Genomic DNA, 14,605 nt, shown 5'->3' on the forward strand with positions numbered 1-14,605 from the left:
TAGAAAATCTGTACAATAAAATTTGAATCTTATTTCAAAGTCTTTTGAATTTCTTTTAAAATTTTTGTTCTGGAAAATCTAGAAGAAATAATGATTTGTCTTTGTTAGAAATATAGCTTGGTCCAATTTGTTATATATTCTAACGAAGTGTAGATTGGATTTTAACCTATTTAAAACATGTCATCAAAATTCTAAAATTAATCTTAATCAGGAAAAATTACTAATGATGTTCCATAAATTATTTTTTTAATTTTTTCAAAAAGATTCGAATTAGCTAGTTTTTCTCTTCTTTTTTTTCGGTAGAATTTTGAATTTTAAAGAGTCGAAATTGAAGCTAAATTATGTTTCAAAATTTAATTGTCATTTGTTTCGTGTTTTCTCCTCTTTTAAACCGTTCAATTAAGTGTAAATATCAATAATTATTAATAACAGAGTTAAAGGTAAATTGAGCGAATTGGCTATTTCTGGCAATTTATTTAAGTGTGTATCAAACTGGTAGCCCTTCGCATGAATCAGTACCCAAGAAGTAGCTCTTGGTTTCAAAAAGGTTGGTGACCCCTGATCTAAAATATATAATCTATAAATATTAACAAGATTGTGTTCCACAACAATGATGTCACGCATGTTATATGTGCTGATGTTGTTAAAAAGTCGAAGTTATCAAAGTTTTGACAGTTTATTCCGAATCCTGCATCTTCATTTGCTGCTGCTGTTCTCACCAGCACACTTGTGTTTCTGCAACTGGTACTTATAAGAGAATTTCTCATCACACACACTGCAACTGAACACTTTCTCGCCGGTGTGTGTTCTCATGTGTCGTTTCAAACGTTTATTTTCAATAAAATCCTTACCGCAGACTGAACACGTGAAAGGTTTTTCTCCAGTGTGTCTCCTGATGTGTGCGACGAGCGCTTCGCGGTCACAAATGCTTATGTTGCAGCACGGACAGGAATATGGTTTTTCACCGGTGTGCGTTCTCATGTGTATTTTCAACGTGTCTTTCCGTGCGAAACCTTTACTACACATTAAACAGATAAAAGGCTTTTCACGAGTGTGTATTCTCATGTGTATTTTTAACTTGTCGTTTTCTGAAAAACCTTTACCACACACCGAACAAGGAAAAGGTTTTTCACCCGTGTGTATTTTCATGTGGGATTTCAATTTGTATTTCCGTGCAAAACCTTTACCACACACTGAGCAGATGAAAGGTTTTTCACAGGTGTGTATTCGCATGTGTATTTTTAACTTGTCTTTTTCTGAAATACCTTTACCGCAGACTGAGCAGGTAAAAGGTTTTTCACCAGTGTGTATTCTCATGTGCGATTGCAGCCTACATTTCCTCGCAAATCGTTTACCACACACTGAACAAACGAAACGTTTCTCCCCGGTGTGTGTCGTCATGTGTCTTACAAGCGTCGACTGGTCGCAATAGCTTTGGTGGCAGATTGAGCAGGAGAAGGGTTTTTCTCCGGTGTGTATCCTCATGTGTCTTTTCAGATTACAACGGTGATGAAAGGTTTTGTCGCAGTGAGAACACGTCAGGTGTTTGTTGTCAGTGTGACATGTCTTATCATCTTTAGAGTCTTCATCATCAGTGTCAGGAGAGTGTGACGTTGTGTCCTCACTATCTGATAGTGGAGCTAAGAGCTTGTCTGCTTGTGATCCTCCACAGTGGTCTCCATCAGCTTCTGTTGTCATGTGTTGAGTTGAGCTGCTGCTTGGAGGCTCCGCCTCTCTCTGCTCCTCACTTTCACCTTTGACCTCATCACCTTCACTCTTCACAGGGACAACAGTCACTGGCATCTTGGTGACATCAACCTCCTCCAGCCATTTAAGATTCTCCCCCTCTTGACTGATGCGGTGTTCCTCGTCTTCCTCTTTAAAGTGAGGTGTCTGTGGCTCCTCCTCTTCCACTTTAATGTGAGGGGGCTGCAGATCTTCCTGCGCCATCCTGGAGGTCCACTCCTGCTACTCAGGGAGAAGATATTCTTCACAGACGTCTACGGGACCCAAGAAGACAAACATGGTTTAGAAAAAGTCCAGCTTTGTTCAGTCACGCCAGCATATATTCTGATAATGTTTCTGAGGACCTCATTAGTTACCACGTTTACAATCAAGATGTCATAACCATAATAGAGATGTCCGATAATGGCTTTTTTGCCGATATCCGATATTCCGATATTGTTTAACTCTTAATTACCGATTCCGATATCAACCGATACCGATATATACAGTCGTGGAATTAACACATTATTATGCCTAATTTTGTTGTGATGCCCCGCTGGATGCATTAAACAATGTAACAAGGTTTTCCAAAATAAATCAACTCAAGTTATGGAAAAAAATGCCAACATGGCACTGCCATATTTATTATTGAAGTCACAAAGTGCATTATTTTTTTTAACATGCCTCAAAACAGCAGCTTGGAATTTGGGACATGCTCTCCCAGGGAGAGCATGAGGAGGTTGAGGTGGGCGGGGTTGAGGAGGTGGGGTGTATATTGTAGCGTCCCGGAAGAGTTAGTGCTGCAAGGGGTTCTGGGTATTTGTTCTGTTGTGTTACGGTGTGGATGTTCTCCCGAAATGTGTTTGTCATTCTTGTTTGGTGTGGGTTCACAGTGTGGCGCGTATTTGTAACAGTGTTAAAGTTGTTTATACGGTTACCCTCAGTGTGACCTGTATGGCTGTTGACCAAGTATGCCTTGCATTCACTTGTGTGTGTGTGTGAAAAGCCGTAGATATTATGTGACTGGGCCGGCACGCAAAGGCAGTGCCTTTAAGGTTTATTGGCGCTCTGTACTTCTCCCTATGTCCGTGTACACAGCGGCGTTTTAAAAAGTCATACATTTTACTTTTTGAAACCGATACTGATAATTTCCGATATTACATTTTAAAGCATTTATCGGCCGATAATATTGGCAGTCTGATATTATCGGATATCTCTAAACCATACCGCAAATCAGGGAACAACAAAGCATACTACAAGTCATGAATAAACACTAGCAGTAAAACCTTACATAAAAAGGAAAACCATTTTTCCACAGCTGAATTCAATTTGATCAATATGTATTTTAAAGTCATTGAAAGAGGCTGACATCAAACCTATTCTGAAAAAATCTCATCTTGATCCAGTTGTTATAAATAAGTGATAAATGGGTTATACTTGTATAGCGCTTTTCTACCTTCAAGGTCCTGGCTGATTGGACTAATATCCAATCGGACATGTTAGAATGTGAAAATGTAAGCATGTGATGTAAACCTTGTAACTGTACACCATATTTTCCGGACTATAGGGTGCACTTAAAATTATTTTTTTCCATAAAACTCGACAGTTCGCCTTATAACCCGGTGCGCCTTATAACAAGGAATGAGTTTGGTTGAGCTTACCCACCTTGAAGCGATTTTATTTGGTACATGGTGTAATGAAAAGTGTGACCAGTAAATGGCAGTCAAACATAAGAGATGCGTATAGACTGCACTATGATGGCAATATGACTCAAGTAAACAACATCAACATTTTATATGTTCCATTGAAAATATAGAACATTACACACGGCGCTCAAAAATCTATCAAAATGTTTTGGTACGACTTTGGTAAGCTATGAAGCCACACCGCTTGATGTGCTTCAACATAGGAGTATTATTATGGTGTGTGTATGAGGTAAGACATATGTGGCGTTTTGTATCACAATATTATGCAAAAGCAACTTTTCTTACCTTCTGGTCCCTGCTGATCTGTATTTGGGATCTGCATAAATCCTGAAAAATTGCATGTGTCCACCTTTGCAGTCCGTGACGACGCCGTAGTTGATAAGCTTCTTCTTTTTTCTGTCGTCTTGTTATGTGACAATCATCCTCCATTGTTGCCATTTTTAATATAAATTAGTGTAAAGTTCTTACTTATATCTGTCAGTAAACTCGCCATGGAAGCACTAAAATATACCGGTGTAGTGAGTTTACCTTATTCACCCAAGGAACTTTAGATATTAGAGTTCCGGTCGGACGGTTTTTCACGGGTGTTGTTGTTTCCGGGTGAAGAGATGCTGCTCCGTTATTGAATGTCTGAATGTCATTAAAACAGTTAGCTCCATCTTTTGACACTTCTTCCACTCCCGTCCTTGCACGCTACACCGCTACAACAAAGATGACGGGGAGAAGACGCTGTCGAAGTGGAGGCAGGTAAATAAGACCGCCCACAAAATGGCGGAAAATAATAATAATATATAATATATATATAATATGTATGAAAAAATATATATATACGCATATATACATACATATATATATAGATACTTACATATATATATGAATATACATATATATATATATATATATATATATATATATATATATATATATATATATATATATATATATATATATATACATATTTATATATATATATATATATATACATACATATATATATACATATACATATATACAAGTATATACATATATACATATATATACACATATATATACACACATATACATATATATATATACATATATATACATATATATATACACATATATATATACATATATATATACACACATATACATATATATATACATATATATATACACATATATATATACATATATATATATACACACACATATACATATATATACACATATATATACATATATATATACACACACATATACATATATATATACATATATATACATATACATATATATATACATATACACATACATATATACATACATATATATATACATATACACATACATATATATATATATATATATATATATATATATATATATATATATATATATATATATATATATATATATATATATATATATATATATATATATATATATATATATATATATATATATATATATAGTCGTGCTCATAAGTTTACATACCCTTCTTCAGAGAATATGAATGATAACTAACACAAAAACCTTTTTTCCACTCATGCTTATTGGTTGTGTGAAACTATTTATTGGCAAACAACTGTGTTTACTCTTTTTAAATCACAATGACAAAAGAAAGTACCCAAATGACCCTGATCAAAAGTTTACATACCCCAGTGACTTTGATCTGATAACCTGCACAAAAGTTGACACACACAGGTTTGAATGGCTAATCAAAGTTCCAATCCTCACCTGTGACATGTTTGTTTGTAATTAATGTGTGTGTATAAAAGGTCAGCGAGTTTCTGGGCTTCTGACAGACCATTGCATCTTTCATCCAGTGCTGCACACATGTTTCTGGATTCCGAGTCATGGGGAAGGCAAAATAATTGTCAAAGGATCTGCAAGATAAGGTAATTGAACTGCATACAACAGGAAAGAGGTATAAAAAGATATCCAAGGAATTGAGAATGCCAATCAGCAGTGTTGAAATGCTGATTAAGAAGTGGAAAATGAAGGATTCAGGTAGTCCAGCAAAGATTTCAGCCACAACTGCCAGGAAAATTGTTCGAGATACAAAGAAAAACCCACAAATAACTTCAGCTGAAATACAGGACTCTCTGAAAAATTGTGGTGTGGCTGTTTCAAGATGCACAATAAGGAGGCACTTGAAGAAAAATGGGCTGCATGGTCGAGTCGCCAGAAAAAAGCCATTTCTGCGCAAATGTCACAAAGTATCCCGCTTACATTACGCCAAACAGCACAGAGACAAGCCTCAAAACTTCTGGAACAAAGTCATTTGGAGTGATGGCTTTCTTCTGGCGACTCGACCTACCGCTTGTCCCTTTTTTAATTTCCATTAACCAAATATCTAACTTGCATTTCTCGACAATGCTCCTTCATTCGGTGAAGTTATTCCAAGTGTTAGTGAACATGTGAGAGTAAGAAGTAAACAAACCTGCTCTGTGTAAGTTTCTTGAAAACGGCGTCCAGCTGTTGATGTTGTCGCTCCTTCTCCTTTTCTTTTTCTTCCAGAAAGTTCCTCCTCTACTACTCCGCTATCGTTGACTGTTCACACAATCGCAACACTTTGCACCCATTTCAGCACAACCAACTCCTATCGCCGATCTCTGCTGACGTCCATATGTCTTTGTTAGCAGCCAGCATGCTAAGCTAGTTAGCACGCTAAGCTAACTAGCCGCTAGTTAGCACGCTAAGCTAACTAGCAAGCTAAGCTAGCCTGAGAAGCGTCGAAGTTGACGTAGACGAGTGGAGTTTATGCTGACGGGAAGAACTAATAAAGTGTAGTTTTTAATTGGGTAGACGTGTAATTAAAAACGTAGAAAATAAGGAATTAATGGATATTTAAAGACCACACTGCTCTTCTACGATCCTGTTAAGTTCTCCTGTCCGATCTATGTGCGCATGCGCTAAGTAAGCAACTTCCGTTCCTTCGTTAAAGGCAGTTTCTCCAAAATAAGAGTATCGTTTTTTTATGTAACCAACGCTTTATAAAAGAAAGCTTCAAATAAGCGACTACACTCTAGAAATTGCACATGCGTTGTTGTTGTTGTTATATCCTCAACAGAGTCCCAAAACTGGAGTATTTTTCAAACTTTATTTACAAACAAACATATATGGCAACACTACACTCCAGAAATTAAATTAACTTGTATCCATCCACATCGTTCCAAATTCAAATTTGAAGCTGTTATTTCATTAAAATTGTTCTGCTTTACAATTATTTTCGCTGTCTAAATACTTTGAATGCACATGCGTTGTTGTTGTTGATATGTTTTCAACAGGGTCCCAAAACCGGAGTCTTTTTCATACTTTATTTACACACAAACGTGGCAATCATTTGCAAAAGTCAGTGCAATCACTACAAATATGGCAGCAACGGAAAAGTACACATAAAAGCAAAATACAAAATAAATAAAAAATACTATTGAACAAACATAATTATTGTTTAAAAAAGCGTTTTTTTACAAAATAAATTCACACAATTACAATATAATTTGTGCATTATTTGGTTTTCATCATTTTATCGGATTTTAAATACAATTTAAACGCAATTATGCTTGGAAGTTGTCATATATTTACATTTATTTTTTACAAGACACAAAAGTTCCTTTTTTAGTTTGGGAGAAGCGCAGCAAATACAATTTTATTTAATCAAATAAATATGTGTTGTACATGGATAAATATTGTCTGTGGTCTCAAAGTGACTTTCAGTGATGGAAGCTATAAATATTTTAAAATGTGTCTATCAAACGTAGAAAGTATATTGTTATTGTTTTGTTTGGCTGGATGGAGATTGACATGATCCGATCAAATAGTTGGTGTATTTTTCATGAAACATTGTGTATAAACAGTTGTGGAAGTGATGAAAAGTACAGAGATGTTTCTAAGCAAAAATAAAAAATCTTCTAATCGTGTTCTGTGCAATTGTTTACGTTTAAAAATTGCTGGATTGAAGTGAAATGTTGCTCATAGTGAAGTCAGTTCCCTTGTTTATTAATAATATCCAATATTTGTCCATGCATCCAGTCTTTATAATATTATATTTCTAAATAAATCTTATTCCATATTGCAATGCGGTGAGGTGAGAAGTTGCGTGGACAACATCTTCCACTAAGTTCAAATCTGCTTGTGAATGTCTGATAAGGTGGCAGGAAGTTGAACAAATATACATTTTCTGGGCAGAACCAAAAGAGTCGCAATTTTTCCATCCAGGATTTCAACCAATTCAACTTCAGAGTCACATTTAAAGAATGAAAATCTATCATTTTGTGTCCTCCATTGTTATATTCTTTAAGCATGTTGCTATCTTTTAACATCATGACTTATTTCGGCAAAGGAATTTGCCCTGTGATGAGGTGGCGACTTGTCCAGGGTGTATCCCGCCTTCTGCCCATGTGTAGCTGAGATAGGCTTCAGCACACCCCGCGAACCCAAAAGGGACAAGCGGTAGAAAATGGATGGATGGATGAATTTAAATTTTGAATAATCCTTGCAGGTGTGGAATGAGAGTAAGCAGGATAATAAAAACATCTGGGTAAACTTTTTTTTTGACAAATCTTTTTGCTGCCATAAAATTGACATTAGTTTGGCATTCTTTTGATTTCATTTTCAATGTTTGTTTTCTAATACTTAATATTTTTCAGATACGGATTGAATTTATTTGAATATACTGTATATACTGTTTCAAAATGATGAATCACATTTCTTTTACATTTCCTTCACAACATGTCCAAAAAGGAATAGAAAGAAGCAATGCTTATTTAATCCTCCCCCTTTTCCACGTCATATCAATGACTTACACATATGTCTTTTGTAGTCAAATTGTTTTTCATCAATAAATATTGGTTCATTTTGTCTCTGAGACACTGACATTATTATTTATTTTATTTGTTATTTACAGCCGAAATGGACCATTATGAATCGCCTGACCCTCATTTTCTGAAGGCACGACCTTCTGACTGTTGGACATTGTGGACAAAAGCCCAAGTTTTTATATATATATATATATATATATATATATATATATATATATATATATATATATATATATATATATATATATATATATATATATATATATATATATATATATATATATATATATATATATATATATGTACATTTTCAGTCTACTTTATAACTTTTTGTTTTCGCCCTCTTTTTGTGCCCTTTGTGCATTATCCTTTTCATCCTTACCCTTTCCAACCTTTGTCCCTGAGCTACTGTGTGGAACAATTTCCCTCGTGGATCATTAAAGTCTGACTAAGTCTAAAATTAGGTACCATTTTTTTAATTTTTTAAATCAGATACATTTCTGCCTTACTGCTTTTTATTTGATTTACTTATACTTCAGTCCAGTGGTTCTCAAACTGTTTTTCACCAAGTACAACCTCGGGGCAAAAAACTTGGCTCTCCAAGTACGACCAGAATGACCGACATTAAAATACAGTAGCACATTAGGCCTAAGTATTCATTAAAATCAAGGCAGAAGTTTTATTTAAAAAATATATTTCATATTTCTGGCCACTGTAACATTACACACAGTTTGAACAGTAACACTGTGTTGGGATATAGGAAAATAAAACACTGTACTTTAACCATATGACTCGTTGGTGTACCACTATTGGTACTCGTACCACAGTTTAGAATCTCTGCTTAAATTAAACAAATCTGACCTAATGTCTGTTTACATGGTGTCAAAGTGGAGATATACTGTACCACTCATCCATCGTCATCATCCCGCGTTTATTCTAATATGCGTCTGACCGCTGTACGGAAATTACTGGAAACTACAGGAGGGAGGAAAAACCACTTTCAAAATTGTCAGGTTCAAACATCGATGACATCTATTAAAACAGACAAGTAGCAGGGAAATAAAAAGAGACAGGATTCAATTTGGCTCAATTGAGGAGAAACGTGTCGACCTGTAACCTCTGGTGAAAGATTGTACGGCACCTCTTTTTATTTGGACTTTCCCTGTTTACATAACAGCTGTTTCTAAAGGCATGGGGGGTATGTAAACAGCCATTGTTTTCGGTCACTTTAACACAAAAGAAAAAGATGCCTCGGGCTTGGACTGGTCCTGGATCGAGCTTGGGCAGGTCTTTGGATCACAATAGATAACCCCTCCCGTCTCTTCCCATCGTGCACAATGGAATTTTACAAGCCTTTGGCTTGGTACAACAAAGACAGCATCTGTCTGCTCGCCGGAAGTTTCCGAAAACGGAAACTTTTGTGATAACTTACACGTAATTATTCCAACAAAAATAAAAGTCCATCCCCATTCCCCGATAATGTTACATCACACAGAGATATTTATAAAATAATCTTGCCTTCCCTCATACTCCCTTCAAACGAGCCGTTTGGAGTCTGCTCTGTCCTGTGACGTCAGCGGGTATCTCCAAATATGCTACATCTTTGCGGGACTTCGACATTGTAGTCCAATTTTCCAGTCACTAAGCTCCTGCTTTTACTCTATCCTCTTATTGTGGGACAGACTGGCTCGTACATGCACATGCATCTGTCAGGTTCAAACACTGATGGCATTTATTAAACAAGACAAGAAGCAAAGAATCGAACAGAGACAGAATTCAATTTGGCTCAGTGAGGAGAAACGTGTACATCTGTACCCTTGTACAGTGTTCCACGCTCTGGCGAAAGATTGTACGCCGCCTCTTTTATTTGGACTCTCCCTGATTACGTGGCAACAGCTGTTTCTGGGGGGGGGGGGGGGGGGTCGTAAACAACCATTGCCTTTGGTTACAGAACAGTTCAAAGAAAAGGTCGTAAAACAGTTCACAGAAAAGGTCGCCTGGAGGGGAGTCTGGTCCTGCGTCCTCTACGCTTTTGTAGTTCTTGGGTCAAGACAAAATCTTTCTGTTGATTACAATACATGATAGAAACAGAATACCTTCATGTTGCTTCCCATCCTACACAGTGTAGTTTTACAAGCCTTCTTCTTGGTAGATCAAAGACAGCTTTTGTCTGCTCGCCGGGAACTCAATGTAACACAAAGTTTTGTGATAACCTAGATACAATTATTCTAACAGCATCCTCCGCTGTTGCCATTTCTGATACAAAGTAGCGTACAGTTCTAACTTATCTGTCAGTAGTCTCGCTATGGAAGCACTAAAAAAACTATACCATTGCTAGTTGGGAGAAGGCGCAGTCAAAGTGGAGGCACGTAAAATAAGGCCGCCCACAAAACATTCTGAAAAGTCTGTAAAATATAGTCTATGCAACTTTCCATCTGATAAGATATATTTTCTTTAGATCCCCCAAAAATTTGAGATCGTCTTTAATTTGTAAATATCATTCCCTTAAGAGCAGGGCCAGCCCGTGGCATAGGCCGTACAGGCAAATGCTAAGGGCGCCGTCCATCAGGGGGCGCCACGCCAGTGCCACAAATGTTGGAGAAAAAAAAAAAGTTGGTACTATTATTTCTAAATACAAAAAATAATCCCACGTTAATTAAAATGCAAAGTAAAGCCAATTTAATAGAAATATTATTTGTTACAACATTACGCCCCCCCCCCCCCCCCCCCCGACCCTATCCTCCCGCACGGTGCGCCCCCTCCCTTCCCGTATCATGACTCTTTTTGGACGTCACCACATCAAAAAATCAACACAAGATGTCAAAACGGCCAAAACTGTCAGGTGCCCAGGGAAGAAAAAATAGAAAAGAAGAGGAGGAGAAACGAGAAAAAGACAGAGGTAGCAGGTAGGTAACGTTAGTCTACATGAAATTATTTGTCTGTTACAGAATGTGATAGTAACCTGGCTTTTTAGCATTAAGCTAATGTTACATGATTCGGCAATTGCTAATCAATAAATAGCTAGTTCTGTTTTAACGTCGGGTTGATATTGTGGAGGGGGCTAAATTGTTATGGAAAATAATAATGTAACGATAGGTAATTAGTAGTACTCCCACCTTACATTCCTCAGGGACATTTGTATTAGATCTTTTAAGCAGGTGTTTTTTGTTTACATTGTTATTGCCTTCTGGTTAGCTAATATTTGCCCTGCAGGTAATAGTCACTTTTCCACCCCTTTATATATTCGGTATAGTTGTAAGCCTAGTTGTTAAAGTGCACATCATTAATGTTAATTAAGCAATATCACATGAGAGGGAATGCTGTTTTTTAATTTGAGCACTGCTGTGATTCGGTTAAAGATAATCATAACATAACATTCTCATATAATATGTTAATTTGCTTTCTTTAAGTAAAAAAAAAAAGGTCAAAGACAAAGCTATTCGGTTTCTTGTGAGTGTATACACTTGTTCATATTATTATGAACAAGTGTACTGTCGCTTTAAGAGAAGTGCTGCGCTTTACATGAGGCACAGTGATTCAAAAGTTCCCCAAACATGAACGCGCTCACAGACAGTCACTGATTGGCCGCACTTAAAATATCAATAAATGATTTGGGACCCAAATTAGCCAAAAATGAACACACAACACCGGTGGCAGTCATTGGTACTGCACGCTCTCGTATAGTTGTTGCGTTTTTCTTTATTTTTTGCATTGAACCAAAACAGAATAGACTACCAAGTCAAATTCCTTGTGTGTTAAACATACTTGGCCAATAAAGCTGATTCTGAATTGAAGTGTCCCGTTGCATTCTGGGACATCCGCTTAACAAAATTCTGACTCCAAACTACTCATGTATTTAGCTGCCTTTAAATATTATCTGCACCTCCAGTATTTTTAAAGTATTACTAACTGTGTGAACTTTTAACTTCGGACATCAATTAGACATGTGATGATTAATAAATACTCGCGGTTACGGTCAGACTTGTTTTCAAACTAATACACAGATTTTTATGTATTCAACCAATTAAAAATGGTTTATTATTCAACACTAAATTTAACAATACAACTTGAAATACTATAAATACAGTATTCACAACATGTCTCTCCACATTTTATGTTAGAGCCAAAATGGAAAAAAAAAATCTATTTGCGTCCTCACAATTCTACAGACAATAATACCCCATAATGACAACGTGGAAAGTTATTTTTTAAACATTTTTGCTAATTAATTAAAAGAGAAAAAATAACATGCACATAAGTATTCACAGCCTTTGCTCGATACAATAAAATGCCGGAGAAACAGATTTAAGAACACTTCTTACCCGAGAGCAATAGTGTCGCTGAACACAAGACAATAATGACTGTGCATGTGAGCTGTGTGCTTGGTATTTTTATATATTTTATCTATGTTCTTATGTGTTATTATGAATTTGCACTAAATTAGTTTTTTTCTTATAATTTCCTTGTACAATGTACAATGACAATAAAGATATATTCTATTCTATACTTTGTTGATGCACCTTTGGCAGCAATTCCAGCCTCGAGTATTTTTGAATACGATGCCACAAGCTTGGCACACCTATCTTTGGGCGGTTTGGCCCATTCCTCTTTGCAGCACCTCTCAAGCTCCATCAGGTTGGATTGGAAGTGTTGGTTTTCATACAGGATGTCTCTCTACATTGCTGCGTTCATCTTTCCCTCTATCCTAACTAGTTTCCTAGTTCCTGCAGAAGAAAACCATCTCCAGGGCACAAAAAGTGACGCTGATAAATCTGAGCTGTCCGTGAGCGCAAGAAATGTGGACACAGTTCCGTGGGAAAAATGGCGTCTATTGCCTTTGTACATAATGTACAGCAGGGGTCACCAACCTTTTTGAAAGCAAGAGCTACTTCTTGGGTACTGATTAATGCGAAGAGCTACCAGTTTGATACACACTTAAATAAATTGCCAGAAATAGCCAATTTGCTCAATTTACCTTTAACTCTATGTTATTATTAATAATTAATAATATTTACACTTAATTGAACGGTTTAAAAGAGGAGAAAACACGAAAAAAAATGACAATTAAATTTTGAAACATAGTTTATCTTCAATTTCGACTCTTTAAAATTCAAAATTCAACCGAAAAAAAAGAAGAGAAAAACTAGCTAATTCGAATCTTTTTGAAAAAATTAAAAAAATAATTCATGGAACATCATTAGTAATTTTTCCTGATTAAGATTAATTTTAGAATTCTGATGACATGTTTTAAATAGGTTAAAATCCAATCTGCACTTTGTTAGAATATATAACAAATTGGACCAAGCTATATTTCTAACAAAGACAAATCATTATTTCTTCTAGATTTTCCAGAACAAAACTTTTAAAAGAAATTCAAAAGACTTTGAAATAAGATTTAAATTTGATTCTACAGATTTTCTAGATTTGCCAGAATCATTTTTTTGAATTTTAATCATAATAAGTTTGAAGAAATATTTCACAAATATTCTTCGTCGAAAAAACAGAAGCTAAAATGAAGAATTAAATTAAAATGTATTTATTATTCTTTACAATAAAAAAAATAAATTTACTTGAACATTGATTTAAATTGTCAGGAAAGAAGAGGAAGGAATTTAAAAGGTAAAAAGGTATATGTGTTTAAAAATCCTAAAATCATTTTTAAGGTTGTATTTTTTCTCTAAAATTGTCTTTCTGAAAGTTATAAGAAGCAAAGTAAAAAAAATAATGCATTTATTTAAACAAGTGAAGACCAAGTCTTTAAAAAATTTTCTTGGATTTTCAAATTCTATTTGAGTTTTGTCTCTCTTAGAATTAAAAATGTCGGGCAAAGCGAGACCAGCTTGCTAGTAAATAAATACAATTTAAAAAATAGAGGCAGCTCACTGGTAAGTGCTGCTATTTGAACTATTTTTAGAACAGGCCAGCGGGCGACTCATATGGTCCTTACGGGCGACCTGGTGCACGCGGGCACCGCGTTGGAGACTACTGATGTACAGGATACATGTGTAGCCAGTAGTACTCTCTTCAATGACTGCTGTGTTTACTCTGCTGTTGTTGTCTTGTGATGTAGCTGTCAATGTCAACCCCGAAGCTCCCTGTCAAGGAATCACCAAACAATGCTGTTTGTTTAGATAAAAGTAATACATTACGGTGATAGAATAAGCATTCCTCTGAAAAAATATGTGTTTTAACTATTTTTTAAGTACAGGTTGGCATCTGATTTTCCAAAGAAACGCGTGGACTTGTCTTGTTTCTGCTACAAAATGATCGAAATTAAATGTGTGTAATAAATGTGCATTTTTCAAATTGAGACTATCATTTTGGTTGTTAGAAACTATTTCATTGCAACCCAACAACATGAGGGCT

The 14,605-nt window shown here is 35.7% G+C and overlaps 1 protein-coding gene across 1 annotated transcript; it reads right to left on the reverse strand.

Moving 5' to 3' along the window:
• Window positions 1-436: 436 nt before the first annotated feature.
• LOC133640700 (oocyte zinc finger protein XlCOF6.1-like) lies at window positions 437-6,307 on the reverse strand. Its single transcript, XM_062034262.1, has 2 exons — window positions 5,860-6,307; window positions 437-2,000 (listed from the first exon to the last, which is right to left on the reverse strand). Exon 2 carries the CDS (start codon window positions 1,948-1,950, stop codon window positions 697-699), a length of 1,254 nt encoding a protein of 417 aa, XP_061890246.1. The 5' UTR covers window positions 1,951-2,000; window positions 5,860-6,307; the 3' UTR covers window positions 437-696.
• Window positions 6,308-14,605: the final 8,298 nt, after the last annotated feature.

This window comes from Entelurus aequoreus, linkage group LG23 (genome assembly GCF_033978785.1).
Source record: "Entelurus aequoreus isolate RoL-2023_Sb linkage group LG23, RoL_Eaeq_v1.1, whole genome shotgun sequence".
Classification (NCBI taxonomy): domain Eukaryota; kingdom Metazoa; phylum Chordata; class Actinopteri; order Syngnathiformes; family Syngnathidae; genus Entelurus; species Entelurus aequoreus.

Bases quoted from the DNA above. Each gene is read 5' to 3' on its own strand.
- LOC133640700 (XM_062034262.1), bottom strand. From the start codon at position 1,950: ATGGCGCAGGAAGATCTGCAGCCCCCTCACATTAAAGTGGAAGAGGAG.